General features: G+C 40.7%; 1 protein-coding gene across 5 annotated transcripts in view; it reads left to right on the top strand.

Annotated features, from left to right (window-relative positions):
• Window positions 1–20,428, top strand: part of LOC111850305 (protein unc-13 homolog B-like) — a 51,202-nt gene that overhangs the window by 27,000 nt on the left and 3,774 nt on the right. For 3 of the 5 annotated variants that reach the window (XM_072708858.1, XM_023824048.2, XM_072708857.1), the window contains 12 exons: window positions 1,078–1,204; window positions 2,128–2,224; window positions 2,429–2,572; window positions 3,070–3,147; window positions 3,238–3,315; window positions 17,156–17,244; window positions 17,842–17,982; window positions 18,247–18,370; window positions 18,925–18,978; window positions 19,408–19,479; window positions 19,569–19,716; window positions 20,276–20,332. In XM_072708858.1, the coding sequence (XP_072564959.1) occupies window positions 1,078–1,204; window positions 2,128–2,224; window positions 2,429–2,572; window positions 3,070–3,147; window positions 3,238–3,315; window positions 17,156–17,244; window positions 17,842–17,982; window positions 18,247–18,370; window positions 18,925–18,978; window positions 19,408–19,479; window positions 19,569–19,716; window positions 20,276–20,332 (1,209 nt within the window). Of the gene's footprint in view, window positions 1–1,077; window positions 1,205–2,127; window positions 2,225–2,428; window positions 2,573–3,069; window positions 3,148–3,237; window positions 3,316–5,251; window positions 5,285–15,166; window positions 15,188–17,155; window positions 17,245–17,841; window positions 17,983–18,246; window positions 18,371–18,924; window positions 18,979–19,407; window positions 19,480–19,568; window positions 19,717–20,275; window positions 20,333–20,428 lie in introns of all 5 variants that reach the window. The other 2 variants (XM_072708855.1, XM_072708856.1) reach the window with 2 other exon arrangements.

Genomic DNA, 20,428 nt, shown 5'->3' with positions numbered 1-20,428 from the left:
CATTATCTATAGCTGCTTATATAATGCAATGTCACAGACAGCTTGCAGCTTATCCCAGGATGGACCAGGCATGCCATCCTGGTGGAGATTCCAGGGCATATGGCTAGATACTTCAAAGATCCACATTTACATAGAAATATCATCTGGAAGATCTGAAATATTTTTGTTAACTGTGCAAATGTAACATTTTGTATTCTGTTGTTGTATGTGCCATATGTGATACAAGTTCTAACTGAACAAAACCTTTCTTGGGGCACTGTGGACAGGAATGTCAGTCTCTTAGGATTTTAGGTGGGACAGAATAGTGAAAGAGGTGATGGCAAACAGCACAGAGATGCTCTTGGAGCTGGGCTTGTGCTTTGCAGTTAGGTGTTATTTCGTTTAGTTTGTACTTCCCCAATGTGAATTTCACAAACCAACTGCATACACGTAAGCAGAATCTCGGGATTTATCTCTGTGGGTGTCACTGACTGAATACTCTCATCTAATGTCAATCATTGCAAGTGATTTACCAAGAACATTGATTATTATGCATTGCCTTCACAGCTCATTTCCTCAAGCTGTTAATTCCCTCTCAGTTACAGGTCTAGATATATGCTTAGTGTAAAACAATCAGCCTAAGTCCCAAGGTTTTTGTTATCGCCAAAAGCAGCCTGTGAGAACTGCAAAAACCATTTTGATCTGGCTGGAACCCTTTGCTTCTTTCAAATTTACTGGCTTTTATGGAACATAATGTCTAGAAGCCTGACATATCAGTAAGATGGAAGCAAAAGGCTCTCTCCTCTCATATATATATATATTTTTTTAGCCTAATACCAGATATTCTCACGTCCTCTTCTGGGTTACCTTTAGGCACAGGGCTGGTGATCAGTCACCATGGAAACACCAAACAACACAAAAGATTCTGCAAGTGACAAGCTGTAGAGGGTAGCTGAAGAACATTTTGTAGTCCCTGTATTGCTCCTGCTGTTTCCTTCTTCGATATAGCGGTATCTGCGTTCTTATGAATGCTACAACCTAATCAAGGAAATAAGATACGAGCAGAAGTGAGAGAGGATCTTTTGTTTCCGTCTACAGAGCATGAAAAACACAAGCTGTGCAAAAGTGCTGACTACATGAACCTGCACTTCAAGGTGAAGTGGCTGTACAACGAGTACGTGAAAGGCCTGTCAGCTTTCCAAGGCATTGTCCCAGATTACCCATCGTGAGTGACCAGCGTACCGTCACCGCGCTCACAATATCTGACCTGTCACCCTCTGATTCAGGGTAATATGTGGGAGTTTGGATCGTGCTTCTACTATCTCTGCGTCACCTTCCCAACACACCGATTGTCATGCCTAAGGGACAGCCTTTCTCTCCCACTCCAAATCTCTTTTTCTCCTGTATTATTAGAATCTATTCTCCTCTCTCTCATTTTTCCACCCATATTATTCTTTTCAAACAAAATTCCAATATATTATATCGATTGGTTTTCGAATTTGCATGCATATATAAATAATATTAATGTTGGTATAAAAAGAAATCTTGAATGGATGTGTCATATGTGAGGATTGGAGGGGCCACCGCCATGGACTGGCCATCAGGAACTTCGGGAATTTTCACGGTGGGCCAGTTTTGTGGGGGCCAGTCTTCCTCACAACCCAGCATTGTTTAGCCTGCAAACCAGGGGTGGCCAACCTGTATATCAGTCTTGCTGTGTTTCCAGATCAATCACAGGAAATTAATTAATGGATAATGCTTTATTTTATTTGTGGCCGACTGGTTGATTGCAATCATGAATACATAACAAGCCCCCCCCCCAAGTTATCTGCAAATTCCTGGTCTGCTTTTTATATGATATACTGTATAAATATATACTCTTTTTGTTGCCAGTCTGCCCCAGGAGGGAGATATGGGTATTCAGAGGGTGAGGTGTACCCTGGGAAAATAATCCTCTCCACTCACCTGCAATCAGTTAATTTCTGTTTTTCCACCAGTGAATGAGAAACATTTCAGGTCTAGCATCCTACCATTCTGCTTTCTGCCTTTGATGTTACATCGGGATAAAATGCTGAATTTTCTGTCACTGGTTCAGCTGCACAAGTCTTTCGTGTGTTTTTTCTTCTTCTCCTCTTCTTCTCTCTGCAGGTGGTTCTTGCCCTTTGTGTTGCAGTGGCTGGCCGAGAATGAAGATGTGTCCATGGATTTTATGCGTGGGGCTCTAGAGAGGGACAAGAGGGAGGGAGTAAGTGACCTCATGAAAACTACTATTCTGAATGCTGAAAGCACTGATTTAGTTCTGATTGTTCTTATTGTGTTTGTGAAGAGAAATACTTCTGTTCTGACATTATTAGAACTTATTATGAATGGTGATTTCGGTCAAGTATCACACATTTCATTGCTTTTTGCATTCCTTGTCTTTTTTTATGTCTTGTACCACCCCTGTCAGTTCCAGAAGACTTCAGAGCATGCTTTGTTCTCCTGTTCTGTGGTGGACATTTTCACGCAGCTCAATCAGAGCTTTGAAATTATAAAAAAATTAGACTGTCCAGATGCCACAGTTGTGGCGCACTATAACAGACATTTCTCCAGGGTAAGTATATCTCTCACCTTCAAAGAGTTGGTGATTTCACCAGCACTGTCAGCTACTGGTCCCATTGTTCCAGCAGAGCTTGCAGATTAGTTACGTAAAATCCTAACTGCAGAAAGGACAATTTGATGAAAAGCGATAATGGCTTTCACATTAGCATTACAGGAAATTGAATTGTTCTCATTGAATAACAATAAGCAATAATAAAGACATCTGTGACACTGTTAAATGGCTCCACATAGGTATTAAACTTCAAGGAAAGTGTATTTTCAATTTATTTTTCAATGTGGGTCCATTAGTTCATAATTAATTTTGTAAAGCGGATCTACTGGATATCGCAAAGAATTATTGTTGGTTATGTCTGCAATTGCATTGACTGTCATCGCGTCGTTAACTATAAGTGTCACCTAGGTTAAGATGTATAATGATATTAGGTTCTTACCAATAGTATTTAGTATAATATGGAAGTGTCCTTTATAACGTTTTTTTCTACCTTAAAGACCATAAGTAAAGTGCTGCTACAATATTGTGAAGTCCTCACCAAGAGCTTCCCCTCCTACTGTGAAAAGGAGAAGATTGTAAGTCCTGAATCTCTGAGCAGAAAAGTTGTGAAAATGGTGAAATTTGATGGGATTTAAAAACTCACTGCTGTCACTTTTACTTTACAGCCCTGCATTCTTATGAACAACGTCCAGCAGCTGCGAGTCCTGCTGGAGAAGATGTTTGAAAGTATGGGTGGCAAACAGGTGAGCAAACACCTGCAATGCACTGTTACTGCTGAATGATAACAGTCCTTCTAGGCTTTGCTTATTTATACAATTTTTAACATCAGTTTTAATCATTTGTCCAGACTATGTGGAAATATATAAAATACAGCAAATTCAGTTTGTGGTTGTTAAGTTTTGTTACTTATGATGTGGTTACTTATAAAAGCACTTTGATTTAATCACTCCAGGAAGACCCTTACATGTACATTTACATTTAAATTTACAGTATTTGGTAGACGCCCTTAGCCAGAGCCCTTAGTCTTATCAGTGAATGCATTCTGATATTAATTCAATAGAACCCTGCTAATAATACTTGATGTCCCATTCCTTGTGGTTTGGGAATTTCAGGCTTTGCATATGCATTGTATACTGTACATATACTGATTTTGGATGTACTTGTTGGTGTACATTTCTTAGACGTTTAGGAGTTTCAGGAACAAAATTGCTGAGAATTTATCATAGGACTGAATTTGAAAATGTATCATTAATGAAAGTATTGTGGAGCATTTAGGAAGTAGTATGGTATAGAATCAAGAATACTTTTTACAGCAAGGCTTGTGAGTCAAAGAATCTTCATTTAAATGTAATTAAGACAACTTTTTTCCCCAAGGGGAGCCTGAATGGAACCAGCTGTAGTATATCCTCATCCAGAAGCTCGACATTATAATGCAAGCCTCACATTCAACATTCCCTTACATTTACTCCATTTGACACTCTTCCTCATTGAAAATAATGAGCCACTCAGAAAAATAACTGAGAAGCTCTTATCTAGAGGGGAAGGGAACCTTATTTGAGGTACGGTGTCAAGTCTGTGGTAGCTATATGACTGAGCTGGCTGGTGAAATATGGCCTTATATGCAGTCAGAGTCCCCACTGGAGCAGCGTACCTCTGGGTTTGTTTGGGATTACATGAGTAATAGGTTTTGTATTTGTTTTTGGTTTATTTATTTATTTTTGTAAATTTCTATTTTCAAAATTGAAATTGTCTTCTGTTTTTTACATATCATGGAGTGTACTGATATTGAATAGGAGCCAAGGGGATGTTTTGAATTCAGATTCGTTAAATCTTTGTTTATGCCTGATTTGCCTTCCCTGACAGTTCACTGCAGAGGTGGTAGGGGCAGGTATATAGCGGAAATGCACACATTGGAGTCTTTAGCACTGTCCTCATAATCACAGAGTTTTAAAGAATAAATCCCTGTCCAAATATGCACCCAAATATTTTGAGAATGCTCTCAGATATCGTACAGAGAATATCTTGCTATGAGACATATTTATTCCTATTATAGCTCAGCAGTTTTGCTATAGTCAAATGTTTGTATGTTCGGGGTGGGCTGGGAATTCAGTAAAGCCTTTAGGCTTGAGATTAACCTTAGAGTAGAGAAGTTGTAGTGTAGTACTATGTGGGTAGAATAAGAATTCTTGCTTGCAATAGCTGTTGTTTAATTAGAGTGTTTTTGTAAAACATAATGGCACTTTGCCTCACACTGTGCCCGCCTCCCCAGCTCAGCCAGTGTGTATGATTAATCAGTGCCAGTGCCATCACCTGCACTGGAGGAACCTTTGCAGCAGGGTTTCACTGCATCATCAAACAACAGTTTTGATGTGAGATTTTTGGTTTCTTGGCTTTCTTGAGTTGGAGGACGAAGAGGAACCAGAGGGATTTGAAGAAGAGGTGGGAGTGTGGGCATATCTTGTGCCAATGGATACCAGTGCACTCTGTATGCATTTAAAACTCTAGCTGTATTCTTACATTTAAAAAAGTTTTAACACTCGAGTGAGCAGCTTGAATAAATTTATAATTGAATATTGAATGGTTTATATGTTGTTAAATCCTACTGTGCTAGATACTACTGTAATGGAAGTCAATTGTTATTACCTAAGTCAGCTAAAGTCTTTTTTTCCTGGCCATTAGGGTGTCAGTGATGATGAAGGAAATAGTGGCACGGTAAGTATTTCTGCTTTCAAGCAAATGAATGCACATTAGGAAGTATGTGGTTGGCATTCAGCATTGGCATCAGGCATTGGCAATAGGTAAAAACATGCCTGGCGTGATCTAGAGGCAGGTGTAACGGGGCGTGAGTTGAACCACGCAATTTTATGTGCATGCCTTGAAGCAGAAAGGCAGATTTTATCGCATCTGACAGCTAATCTGCAATACTTAGCATACGTAGCATAGCCATAATGAAAAATTTGACTGGTGAATGATGGTTGAGCTTTGACGCTGCCTTGTTCCTGTTTATCTGAACAAGTAGTCGCGGTTTTTATGCAGGCTGATGTTTTTTTTTTTCAACAAAGCAACACAGCAGAGAAAATATATGGATATTCGGCCTTCTTATGGTGTGGTATAGGGAGATAACTTTTCCTCAGGTTATAAACACTCAGGGGGAGGGGTGACTGAAAGCGACTTAAAGCCATAGTACATTAAAAATCTTCATTGCCTGTTGTACACTAAACAGCATTAAAGCCATAGGTGCAATGAGAGCGTTTTAACAAGCTCTTGTTCACCCAGCCCCCCTGTCACAGCCATAGCAGACACCTTGAAGTGTCCTCTGCATTCTCTGTCATTATTATTAAGAGCAGCCCAGGAATAGGAAATAAAAGGCATCAAATGGGTGAATAATATGCAACCCAGCTGGACCAGATATTACACAAATGTCTGACAGTTTATGTATAATGAATAAATAACGAGGAATATGATGTTTTAGAATATGGAGTGCTTTTTTGTCCAGCAGTAATTCATTATCAACTCAGGCATGGATTATTAAAGCAGGTGGCATGTTCTACTCAGACGTTTAGGACCTGATTATAAATAGTGAGTAACTACTGCCCTCTAATTTAGTCCAGTCACACACAGTCTTAGCCATATGTAACAGGTAGGCTAATATTTAATAATTTCTTTTTATAAACAAAATTACAATCATGAGCTTTGGTCAGATTCAGCCTGTTCCTCTAGCCTGCGTGGTCTATGAACAGGTAGCGTCAGGAGCTGTGGGAGGGCTGCTACTCCTGAAAGCTACTCAGCATGACTCAAATGCTGTGAAAACTGAACCGATTTGGATTCAGCACTGGAAACCTAATTAGGCGTTAAAGCAGCTTGTTAAGTTGCAGTGATACAAACTTTGGGCTGAATGCCAACTGAAATGCATGACTTCTGGTAGTTATGCCAGTCAAAGGTCAAGACCAGTAGTCTACTAAGAATAAAAATAATAGTTTTAGGAGCATATCCCTGAGATAATAGGGGACAAACTGGGGTACACCCTCGATGGGGTGCCAGCTTAATATACTCAGTGACAAAAAAAGTTAAGCATCCAGACAGAGTGGTGGAAATGAAATGAATTTGCACGTGATGAAAGGTCATGTAACTGTATCGCAATGATTATATTATCAGATCAAATGGACAACAGAGTTGGCAGTATGGGCATACTGCTGGTCCCATGTCAGGAGGGAATGGCATCCCCCCGGGCCCGGATACATGCAGTGATACAATGCGGAAGGGAGGATACAGCCATTGTATCCTCTCCTGTGGCAAGTCGCCCACAGCTGTTGTAACTGGCCCTCGAGATCCTCCAGATTGGCACTAGGTCTGAGTTGACGTCTGAGCTGATGCCACACATGTTTGATTGGGGAAAGATCGGGGGACCTGGCTGGCTACAGGAGGACCTCAGCATGATGCAGACAGTCCATAGACACACGTGCCATGTGTGGATGGGTGTTGTCTTGTTGAAAGACTGTACCAGGGTGCTGTCTCAGGAGGGGTAAGTCAAGCGGACACAGGAAGTCACTGACGTAGCGCTGTGCCGTCAGGGTCCCCTGAATCACTACCAGAGATGACCTGAAGTCATACCATATGTCTCCCCACACCATGATGCCAGGAGTAACGCCGGTGTTTCTCTCCATAACATTGGCAGGATTGGGCCTCTTCCCGCGGTACCGCCATACGCACACGACAGTCATCTGTGGTAATGCAGAACCGAGATCCATCACTGTACATGGTACGACGCCACTCGTCATCAGTCCATATCTCCTGGTTACGGCACCACTCCAAACGCAGCCGTCTCGCTGCTGGTGTTAACGGCAGCCTATGTATGGGACGGTGAACTTGTAGTATGGCTGATGCCAGTCATCGAGACGCAGTACGGGATGACATGGGGTGTTGTATAAAGTGCAGTACCTACGTCTGGATGGCAGGCACAGATGTCCTGAGGTTCTGTAAAGCTTCTGTAAAGGTTCTGTTAGATTCTCCATTGGCGTGGTCTGTCTTGGGCGACTGGAACCTTCACGACGTGTCTGGATTCCCTCATGTGGCCATTGGTTCCAACGTCGGGCAACTGTGACATCTGCATACCCCACATGCCGGGCAACTGCACGATACGACCATCCGGCCTCATGCAAACCCACAATGCGACCCCTATCAAACTCCATCAAGTGCTGGTAATAGTGTCTAATGTGGCTACTGGGCATCCTCTGTGTCTGGTGACTAGATGTGCCAGCCCCCTGCAAATCGAATCATTTAAATACCCATCACTGGCTTGCACGTGTACCAAATTACATCCAAATCGGACCATTACTTCTCGGTGTTCAACTTTTTTTGTCGCTGAGTGTATTTATCACCATGCTAAATACAGGCAGTAGCTGGGTTAAGAATGTCCAATTTACGGACAACTTGCACTTACAAACAGAATGCCATGAAGTCTATTATATCAAAAATACAGATTAAATAATATAGTTTGTACTAAGGAACGCATACACTTCTTTGTGACACTCCTGAAAACATTGCTTGGTTTTAGCGGTGTGTCGGCTCGAGGTACGGTACAGTACAGTACTGTATGTAGTTAATTTTATTATTACTGAAAATAAGTATTGTTTGTCAGGGAAGATGACTGGATAAGGAGGGCACTTTTGCTGATACAGGTCAAGATAACAGTTCCCAAAGCAAAGTCCAAACCAGTGAAACTAAAACAGGATCCAAATCACAAATGAAGCCATGGTCGAAGTACGGATAAGTTGATGAGCGCCAGGCGATAGGACGGCGAGACAGAATCGGGAGTCGGTAGACGGGTGAAAGTCAGGCGATGTGCCTAATCTGGCAAGACAGGTCTCATGGTCTGAAGACAATGAGCGTGGTCAGAAAACGGGCAGGCAGGCTAGCAAAACAGAGAACTAGGGAAATGCTCAAACCCCAAAAGAATCAGGAAGATCTCGCATCTAAATGCAAGATGAATTAAATTAGACTCCACTGATAAGAAAAATTTGAATCAGCTGTGAGGGTGTAGCTACATAAATTTTCAATTTCGTTGTCCAAGTGACAATGACAATAAAGATTATCTTTATCTTTATAAAACTGGAAAAATTCCGGTGCAGCCACATGTAACCTGGGTGGGCACCGTATTCAGGAGGGCCAGACTGGTCGGGGTGTCCCTGGGGGCGTGGACTTTTTGACATCATCTTGGGATCCCCAGGGTCAGTTGTTATTATGTGATGTATAATTATTTTTCCGACTTGCCCGCAAATTCGACTTAATGACAGAGTTAGGAAATGGAACTCGTTCATAACCTATGGACTGTCTGTATAAGGGAAAGGCACTTTGGGACCATACGCTAAAAATGCTATATGGACAAAAGTATTGGGACACCCCAATCATTGAATTCAGGCATTTCATTCAAACTCAATGTCTGCAGGTGTATAAAATCAAGCAACAAGCCATGCAGTCAGGTTTACAAACATCTGTGAAAGAATGGGACATTCGGAAGAGCTCAGTGATTTCAAGAGTGGTGCTATCATAGGATGCCACCTTTGGAATAAGTCAATTCGTGAAATTTCTTCGCTGATAGATATTCCACGGTCAACTGTAAATGGTATTATTGCAAAGTGAAAGTGTTTAGGAGCTGAAACTCAGCCACATAAGTAACAGAGCAGGGTCACCGAGTGCTGAGGCGCATACCTGTAGTGCGCAAAAGTCACCAACGCTCTGCTGACTCAGTAACTGCAGAGTTACAAACTTCCTCTGTCCCCCTGGGGTCTGAGGCCTCTTTTCCACTTTCGGGGGAGTCTGACATGCCTTGACATTTTAAAATATTTCACCTATCTAAAAAACATTTATCCCAAAGTGTTACATTTGCTTTTATTCAGCACAAACTCAGCGCTAATAATCTGAGACCACTTAGAATGTTATTATTCTATTTTTATTATACTTTTCAAAAACCTATTTTCAGACATGCTGAGAAATTGTAAAAAATCACATTATAGACATTTCTAGGTAAGACTTTTCAGCTCTGAATTATAGACACAGGGGTTGGCTACACATAGGTGAAAGTGACATTCTGAAATTTTATGTGGTTTGATTACTAAAGTGTTAGCACTTTAGAGTGACACTCTTTTTCTCAAAGTCAGTGGTCTTCAGAATGAATATTGATGAGATAGGTGTCCTCACACCTGTAGTAGTTTGCATACTGTCAATGGCCCATCAGTCTGGAATGTCACTGCACCCCACACCCATCACTTTGGAAAGGCAGTTTGAAACGCAAGAAAAGTAGCAACAATAAAATCCCTTTCACAGTTTATTGGTAGATGGAATGTAAAATGAAAAACTGTGACTATATAAGTAGGCTATAGAAAGCGATAAATATGATGCAGTGACTATTATTAACTCTAGCATAAAAATGTGCGCTGGGAGCTTCATGGAATGGGCTTCCATGGCTGAGCAGCTGCATGCAAACCTCACATCACCAAGTACAAAAGCATGGGATGGGGTGGTGTAAAGCACACGGCCACTGGACTCTGGAGCAGTGGAAATGTGTTCTTTGGAGTGACGAATCACTCTTCTCTGTCTGGCCGTCTTATGGACGAGTTTGGGTTTGGTGGATGACAGGAGATCTTTACCTGCCTGACTGCATTATGCTAACTGTAAAGGTTGGTGGAGGAGAGATAATGGTATTGGGTTGTTTTTCAGGGGTTGGGCTAGGTCCCTTAGTTCCAGTGAAGGTCCAAAGCAGTTGAGTGAGTTTGGTGTGGAAGAACTTGACTGGCCTGCATACAGCCCTGACCTCCACCCCATCAGACACCTTTGGGATGAACTAAAACTAGATTGTGAGCCAAGCCTTCACATCCACCATCAGTGCTTGACCTTACAAATGCTCTTCTGGACGAATGGGGAAACATTCCCACAGACACACTCCAAAATCTTGTAGAAAACCTTCCCAGAAGAATGGCAGCTGTTAAAGGGGGGACCAACATCGATGCCTTTGGGTTTAGAATGGGATGCCATAAAAGTTCCTGTAGGTGTAATGGTCAGGTGTCCCAATACTTTTGTCCATATAGTGTACATTAGTTACATTTGTGCCATTCTCACCACTTTTAAACTTGTTTTGTAATTGATGGACCTCATACCTAATGATATAGAGGTGTAAAATTGACATTACATTGTTACGCTGAAACTATTTGCGTGCTGCAATTGATTATTTTTTAGTAGTTTTTTAACTCAAACACAGGGGCTGTTTATGTCCACCATAAGCTATGTTCAAACTTACGCTTAGTTGAGTCATTTAGACTTTAAATTTTATTATTTGTTGAGGACTAAAGAGAGGTACAGTACCACTCCCTCTACCCAGTGCCTCCACACTTTCAAAGCTAGCTTGAGGACTGATAGTACACAGTTACTTACTTCATAATATCTTAGTTGAAAATATTTTGTTTGAAAAAAATTGCAATGGGAGAACTAGGGGGTGTCTGTTACCAGTTAGAAAGTCTTACCTTTATCTCAAAGACCACCTCCTTCAAGGTTCAAGCTTCTTCATTGCCCATGTGCAACAGGTGCTTTCAAATACTTACTCTTTTGGCCTTTCTCAGTTACTAAAGACAAAAAAGACAAAATAATACGGATGGTGTAAAACAATTCAAGATCATGCAGGACTAAACACATTGTGCAAAACTGAATGATTCGTGATGAATTGCAGTATCATCTATGAAGTGCATGTGCCACGTATATGACCGTTACAAGAAAAGCGAATGTTGGAATTTCAGTTGGCTTCGGGAAAGAATCTGTTCTTGAATCTGTCAGCATTCTGATGATGTGAAATCTCCCAACAGACTGCTGAGGGGTACAGAGTTTGTAGCTGGGGTGGCTAGGATCCTGAATTATAGAATAATCCCTGTTACAGCTGCTATTGAACTCCACTACGAAGGAATGAGATTAATGTAAAAAAAAATCATTGATTAGAACAAATTCTTCAAATGGTGTAAGGCAGCTGGGTCACCCTAAGATGGTGCCTTAGCATGCCTGTGAGTCATGGCATTCGGTGGGTAGCTACTGAGCTGAAATTCCTTATGAAGCACCTATGGAAGCTCTGATTCCGAACATGTCTGGTAGCCCCTGACTGCAGAGTTAGCCATAGCCCATGGTGATACATAGTAAATAGAACAGTTGCATTCCAGCCACTTTCAGCCACTAGTGAGTGGAATTCCAGGGCGTAGTCCTCAGCAGTTATTATTGTTTTTTTATTAATATTTTTAATTTTTTTTTAATATTAAATAATATTACCTACTCATATTAAAATTCTACGATTGCTTAGCTACATTTCGTTGTGAAGGACTTGTCTTCTCCCCACTGCAATTGGCACAAATCCAAAACTTAAGTTTTTTTTTTTTTTTTTAATTCTTTTTTGCTCTGCTCAGTCAGTGGACGGTGAAGCAGAGAAGGTGTGTTTCAGATTTCAGATTTTTTTGTCGTGTGTGTTTGTTAGCTGTGCTGCCCTTTAGTCCTGAATTGACACTCCTTCCCTGCACCTGTAGAAACACCAGATCTTACATTAGAAAATTAGAAACTTCTGGTTTCTTGGTTTCATTTATTCAGATAGAATTTCACTGTTATATTTATGTAGCTTAGCTCTAATCTAACAAGGATCTTTCTTTCACTCTGCCTTCTTTAGACCCTCAAGGCTCAAAAGGAACAGGTGTGTGTCTCTTATTCCTTTGTCTACAGGACTAGCTATGATTAGCTATGTAGTGTAGCTGTATCAGTTAGAAGCCACACTTCATGTTTTTTAATTTATTTATTTTAATTATCTCATCACCCTAAGCTATTACCCCCATCTTTCATTCTTCCCTCTTCCTGAAGTTGATAGTAAGCAGTAATTAAACTTTCAGTTGCCACTTTCATGGCCTGTTATTCGCAAATTACACAATACATTTTCTTGACCATTAAACCTCTTCTTTGATATGAACTAAGGATAAATCCATAGATTATTTTTTCATTCTTAACAGACTATAAAGAAAGTCAGAGTCAAGCAGGTGGGATTTGTGGTTTTTCATGCATGTATAATCAAGGATATGAAATTACTTTTAATTGCTTTTTACAATTAAGAAAAAGATCAACTTATGGAATGAAGTTTTGATTTTTTTTACCTTCCATCTATTTCTTTATTAAGTCACTGTCAGATGGCAATTCTGGCGGTTAGTGAGAGTTGTTAATTACATAGAAAACACTGTTCTTATGGGGTGACAGGCCAGGTAAAAATCCTCTGCATGAGAGAATTACATCAACCCAAAGATGTGCAGAAAGACCTTTGCTAATAATAGACATCGATGAACCAAACAGGTCTGTGAAATGTTAACTCTCTCAGCCCCCACTCCACTACATCTCGCAAATCTTACAAAAATATCTCCAGAAATAATTAAGGTATTTAGAAGTACTTAAGAAGATTAGCATAACTAGAGTTTGTGATTCTGCAAGCCAATTAAATTAACTGATTCTGTTCTCTTTCTAAAGGAAAATTTTTCAATATGACCTTTGGTATCTTTGTTTTCTGATGCTTTAGGACAAAACTGAACTGGAAATCAACTTCTATATATGCAGTCTGGTTTTTATATGTCTTGTATGCAGCCTTGAGTGTGTGTGGGATTTGAGTTGTGTCTGAATGTACAGGCGTGTCATATCTCGGAGTATAATGATCATTCTGAATTGAGAATATAATGAGTAGGCAGTTTTTTGGTTTAGAAACTATAGCTCGAGTATAAATAGCAAAAAAGGCTTATGAAGGCTGTTGGCTGCACAATATAAAGTACTTAATAAATTAGATCCCCCTTGATTTTTTTTTTTCTGTTTTCTGTTTGTAAAACCGGAGATAAACTGGAAGCCTAGTTCACATAATCCCTGCATGTTTATACAGAAGGGAAAAGGCATTTTGTATTATTGCCTCCATGTATCTACGTATGCAGAAAAAGCAAGATTGCTGATGGCCATAAAGCGGGTGAGATGGTGGCTCAGTTTCTTCTTTATGAAGACGGATGGTGGCCTGTATCCCTATAGAGCTTTGAATGTCACTGTCAGATTCAGATGCTCACTCCCTTTGTTTTCAAAAATTTGAAAAGCAACCATCTTTTTTATTAAGCTGGACATAAGCAGTAAATATAATCTTATTTTTGATTGAGGAGGAGGCAAATGGAAGACTGCATTAATCACCACTAGGGGGCACCATGGCAATTTCTTTATTCCTTACGGCCTTATCCCCTGGGAAATGAAATATGGTGATGTACCAGTCGTAGACGAATGGTCTTGGGAGAGTGAACAGATATGTTCAAGTCCAGAAGGCTGTCAGGGTTTCCAGAATGCCGCGCTATGTTGTTCCATCCTGGACAGAGATGATGGCTCTTGGCACAGGATATTCAGCTCTGCCTACATCACTTGAACCGAGTCCTAAATATATTGGTCCCTTTACAAGCATGTATATTAAATCGTGTTGCTTACCAGCTGCTGTCACCTCCCAGGTAGCAGCTCTCACCCACCTTCCAGGGATCCTCCCAAAGAGCTGCTTTTTTAGCCTGATGAATCTGCCGGCGGTTCCCAATAAGCCTCCTCCACCGGGAGTTGTTGGTGTTGAACCAGCTTACTCCATCCACACCATTGTGGTGTCTCGTCACCGAGGGGGTTGAGGGGACTGTCACTGTAACACCTTCTTCTAATCAGCAATCCCCTCCGGCTCTTTGTGAGATACTGAGGCAGTTCATTACTGATCTCTTGACTCACTGTGCTTCTGATTGACTTGGGCTTTCTGAATTCTTTTGGACTTGGAGTCTTATTCTGGGTCAGTTTTAAAATTGGCTTGTGTGTTTTGACCCTGACTTCTGGGTGCCGATTCGCTGCTTGTCATTCCCTGTTGTGACTCATTAAACCTGTTTCTGCACTTGCCACTTGGACCTTGAATGTGCGCTTGGACCTCCGGTCTCTTACACAGTAGTGGGTATCCTCACCTCCCCAGGTTTGGGAGATCAAATTCTGTCCCTGCTCTGTCTTTTAATGTGTCCACGTAGATGTTCTCTGGGTACTCTGCTGTTCTTCCACAATCCAAAAACCTGTGGTTAAGCTAATTAGACTGTCTAAATGATACATAGTTCTCCCCTGCACTGTGCTGCCTGGGATAAACTCTAGGCTCACCCTGTACTGCATAAGAAATTATGGAAAATAGATGGTAAAACGAGCAGTAGATATTTTCATGTGCATCAAATGGGCTTGATGAGGTTTTTCCCATTGCTCAGTATTTCTGCAGTAAGAGATTTATGTACAGAGAGGTGCACTTTATCTCACTGCGAGGAGCCTGGCATTTCTGGTCAGCATGACATTTGTTTTACAACGGCTCTTAAAGTTGACTTTTTCATTTTATTTGACATCAGTGCTGATAAAATATGTTTCAAATGATGTTTAATACTTTCTCCGTATTGTGTTTTGTTAAATATTAAATAATTAAATTAGTGTTTGATATTTCTCAGTATTTTCTATACATTTGCTTCTTGTTCCCCCTTTTTACTTTCCTTTCTTAATGTGCCCTCTTTACAGTCAGATGAAGCAGAGAATCAGGTGAGTTTGACATGAGGTTGTTGTCTCTCATTCTCTGACAAGGTCTCCCTGCCCCAACCCTCTAAATACCCGTAATGATCTGATATATTCAGATGGTTGTAAAACTCATCCTTTCCTATAATGCATTCCCTGATTGCTGCTAGGCAGAGGTGTTGCAATTTGCCCTTTTAGGGTCATTTTGGGCCAGATCATACTGTAGTTATATATTTGCCTTTATCAGAAATGTATAAAATCTACATATATTCAACATGTACATTTCTTGCTGGGCTCCAACAGTATATGACTTGAAATTCTATTCATATTTGTCTTTTTTTCCATAATTTTACTTATTTATTATATCTGAATTATGTTTTCAGTTTTGTTGCATTTGTGTTGCTTGTACCTCTTTAACTGGATTCATCTTGGAGAAGATAAAGACCTGTTGCCATGGGAGACGGTGGCTGCTGATTGCAGTACAATGAGCAGTGTACACAGTCTATAGCCTATCTAGACCAATCTATCACATAACAATCTATCGTGTTTTTAGTTTCTTTTCTGCTTGTTTTCTTTTTAAAGATCAAAACAGAAATAAGGTTCTGAGTTATATGGCTGAGGTTAAGTTTTTTGGATTTTGCGTTCTATCTGCTAATTACTATCTATATGGTATAGAGTACTATATCTGGATGGTATAGAGTACTATATATGGATGGTATAGAGTACACTACGAGGAATAGTTCAGTTATTATTTCAAAGGTTTAAAGTGTCCTTAAGCGCATTTTATCGATCAAAAGTTGGCCAGTATTTTATTCATAATATCGTTTGAATAAATGCAAGTAGTGCAAAACGTCATTTAAGTTGATATTTTATGAAGGGCAGATTCTTCTTACCTTATACAATATTCTGATACTTTCACATTACTCACCTATGTTAATACATTTATGGTATGGTCTGAAGTGTTATGCATGTGTGGATTTAGCATTTGGTTCATTAAGGTTGCAGCTTTATTAGCCCCGTTCATTTACCATTTCTTGCTTTTGTTTTCACATCCTGCTTATAAAAATAAATGGTAGTGTAATCACTGTTTTATTGAAACATTTAAACTGGTATTGTCAACAGACATGGTAACATGATGTAGTTATTTTACATGGGAATTAGTTTCCAGTTCACTGATTTCCTTCTATTTAATCAATAAAAGTTGTTGGGGGAAGGATTGACATGACAAAACAGGATTCGGCTTATGCTGTCTGCTTATTTGTCAGGCGAACAAAAAGTTTGCCCTTGGGATGCTGTGTGGTTCTTGAGTCCGGTCCAAGTGTGTTATCAGACTGTGGAGAGAATAGCAAGTGAAAGCATTACCTTGTCACCATATTCAGCTGCCATTGAATTGTTTCATTGCATCCCCAGCTATAAGAAATATTTAATACATAACTAAATCAATCATTTAATAAGTCATTGAACAAGTAAACTAGATAAGGAACGCATGCAGAAAACGACGGTGCAGTAGCACAACCATTAAGCCCTATTTCAGCATGTCAGGCTGGACACCTTGAGCTAGGTAAACTACCATGTTAACTGATGAAAGATTTACCCATCTGTTTTCAATTAACATTGGTGACATTTACATTTGAAGCATTTAGTAGACATTCTTAGCCAGAGCTACTTACATAAGTGCTTAGAAGTCTCCATCAGTGAATACACATACTGTACATAATGATTATGCACATAGCAAGAACTCCGTGCTTTAAGTGAATTCCAGGTTCTTGATTGAATTGAAATGGTTGTTTACAAATTCTGTCCTTGCTCAAAGTGTCCTCCCTGACATAGATTATGTCACCCTACTCAATTTGACTGTCCTTGAATTGTTTAATTCATTTAACTAAATTAAGCAACCATTTTTTTATGGTAATGTGACTAGAAAGACCTTCCAAATAATCGCACCTCCTTTCTGTCTTTTGTCTTCCCTATGCATACCCTTTTGTGTGTTAACAGTTGGACCCAGAGGCTAGTAACTTGCTGACCGATCTGCAGGTGAAGTTGAGCAATGTTCTGGATGACCTGAGCATTATATTTGTCAACAGGTGAGTATTTGTTCCCTCCCATGAATCAGAATCTTTATTGCCACATGACCAAGGACAGTGGACATTTGTGTTGGCACAGCTTGCTTCAGCTGGAAACACCATGACAATAGACAATTAAGAACTAGAATATAAACAGACAGAGAATAAATAGAAGACAAGGCAATAAGTACAAAGGTTTGTGTAAATTCAGATGAAAATTGACATAGGTACAATACAGTATTGACATGGGAACAATAAAAGCAACACACACACACACATACTGTATATATATATATATATATATATATATATTATAATATCACATGCAATGTGATATTATAATGTGCAAATAGATCACTAGGGGTCTGTGCTGGTGAGAATGTAAACGTTGAAATGGTGCAAACGTTGCATTGTTGAATTACTACCTTATCTCAAAACTCCTCCTGCACACCATCAAACATATTGCATATTATAGGTTTGAACACTATGTAGGTTTTGGTCAGTCCCACACAATGCCTGTACCTTCCTATGACTGTCAATGACAGTGTTTTTTCAGGTCTTACCTAAGTAGGTCTTTGCATAAGTAGAAGTATTAAGACATTGTGTCCTCTCCACCAGTTTCCAGAGCCGGATCAATGGGTGTATAAGACAGATGGCAGAGCTGTTGTATCAAGTGAAGGGTCCCGCTAATGTCTCCAGCATGGTGGAGGCCGACTCTGACCACATACTGCGACCCCTCATGGAGTTCCTGGATAGCAAGTGAATGCCATGGCTGCTGAAGTTATCATAAAGGGCTTTATTTGAATTTACTGCTTTATTTTATTGTTATTTTTGCATATTGTCAAATTAACGTTTTTTTTTGTCTTTACCTCAACTCTTCATCTTGACTGTGTAATCTGCCTCCTGCTGTTTTAATGCACTCATAATTATTCTAACTGTGAATTGGGGAGGTTTCTTTGATATGTGCATGTGCACCTGTGTTCCATTTCCAATGTCTCTAACGTGTATGTCTCTGGTGCTCAGCCTCATGGTGTTTGCTGCTGAGTGTGACAAAACCGTGCTGAAGAGAGTCCTGAAAGACCTTTGGAGGACTGTCGTGATCGGTCTGGAGAAGATTATTGTGCTGCCACAGAGCAACGACAGCTTCGTGAGTCTCCACTTCCCTTCTCCCTTCTCTGCAGTTCCCCCTGTTCGCCTTCTGCGTTATACTGCCTCAGCTACCTGCCATTTGAAGACACAAAGGCAATTGTTTGAGTTCATAGTGCTCCTGCAGGCCAGGCATATCAATTCAGTTAGAAGTTGGTGCATGTCTCCATCTAGTGTCTATTTGTAGTCTTGCACTATTCTTATCTAATAAATGAATAGCTATGGTGGGGGCGGAATGGTGGTGCAGTGGTTAGCACTGTTGCCTCACACCTCTGGGACCTGGGTTCAAGTCTCCACCTGGGTCACGTGTGTGGAGTTTGCATGTTCTCCCTGTGTCATCATGGGGTTTCTTCCAGGTACTCCAGTTTCCCCCAAAAGTCCAAAGACATGCTGAGGAGTTACCCTCAGGTGTGCATGTATGAGTGAATGGTGTGTGTGAGTATGCCCTGCAATGGCACACTCATGCTCATTGCTTCTGGACCCCCCACAACCCAGTAGGATAAGTAGGTTGGAAAATGGATGAAACTCATGGCTCTGTGGTTCTGATTTGTGTAGGGTGCTCAGATCCTCAGTGCTGCCAAGGAGCTTGGACAGTTCTCAAAGCTGAAGGTGCGCTACCTGTGTTGCTGTTGCATAAGCATGCAAACTGCCTTCTGTATGACTGACTGTCTTGTGAAAAAGTGACATTATGTGAAGTACTGTTTTCAATAGGTTTTGTAAGTTTGGTTGCCCTCAATTATATACATTTAATCTGTTCTGTTTTAAGCTTGATTAGTTGTTAGTTTCTCTCACATAGTTTCACATATTCAGAGAAATTAAGTTCTTTCAGAATGTCAGAAACTTTCATACAATAGCATGGATGTACAGTACAGCGATTGGTGGGACTAGTGCTGATGGAAGGAAAACAGACTGAAGTTGAAGGTGGTAGTACCAACAGACTGTCGAAGAACAGCCAAACATCTACATAGAATCCTATTCTTTCAGCACATTCTAGGATATAAAATGAGAAGAATAGCATTCCCTTTGTTTCCTTTGAAGGGTTCAACTGAAGCCAAAACGCTGTCCTCGAAACAGTGTGCTGTAATGGATGTCACACTTGAGACCATCAAGGTGAGGAATCTGGTCATAATGGCCCATTATAGGATGCTGGATGAGTTAACACAGAAATTTATAACTGAGCATCTGCCTTTGTCCTCCAGCAATATTTCCATGCGGGTGGAAATGGGTTGAAGAAGGCCTTCCTGGAGAAGAGTACTGAGCTGTCCTCCTTGCGCTATGCCCTGTCCCTCTACACACAGCCAACGGACACTCTGATCCAAACCTTTGTTACCACACAACACACCCAGGGTAAGACATCTCAAATACAGCTTAATAAATAAAATAGCACCTAACAGCACACACACTAACAGAAAACTCTTCAGTTTTTTTTGATTCATTAAATTAGTAACTAGTGGTTTGCGGCTCTGCCAATCAGAACTCTGACCATTAAGGTCGCCAGTCCCAATCCCATGGCATGCGGAGTTATGCCACCACTGGGCCCTTAGCTTCAATTGCCCCAGGGGCACTGAACACAGGTCGACCCTGCTCCGTGACCCCCCAAGCACTGAACACGGGTCGACCCTGCTCCGTGAGCCCCAAGCACTGAACATGGGTCGACCCTGCTCCGTGAGCCCCAAGCACTGAACGTGGGTCGACCCTGCTCCGTGAGCTCCAAGCACTGAACACTTGGTCGACTCCTCTCTGTGACTCCCAAACTTGCTTTCACAGTATATTTCTGTAGGTGTCTCATGGAGAGCAAGCAAAATACAGTTTCCCCACAGGGATGAATAAAGTATCACAAATACGCTAGTGAAGGAATTTACCACTTTGTAATTAATTAATTTTCTATTTTCCCCTTCTTCACCAGTACATAATGGAATGGGCATCAGGATTACAGTCAATGAGAAAGTATGGCCTGACCCGGGTATGTCCTGAGCAATCGCTAGTGCATGACTGTATGCATGGAATAATGTCTGGACACTATAAAAAATGTAATATTTCATTTTTCTGTATACAATAT

The sequence above is a fragment of the Paramormyrops kingsleyae genome, chromosome 2 (assembly GCF_048594095.1).
Source record: "Paramormyrops kingsleyae isolate MSU_618 chromosome 2, PKINGS_0.4, whole genome shotgun sequence".
Lineage (NCBI taxonomy): Eukaryota > Metazoa > Chordata > Actinopteri > Osteoglossiformes > Mormyridae > Paramormyrops > Paramormyrops kingsleyae.
Note: the sequence above shows the minus strand (reverse complement) of the source record. Positions and strands in the feature narration are given on the sequence as shown.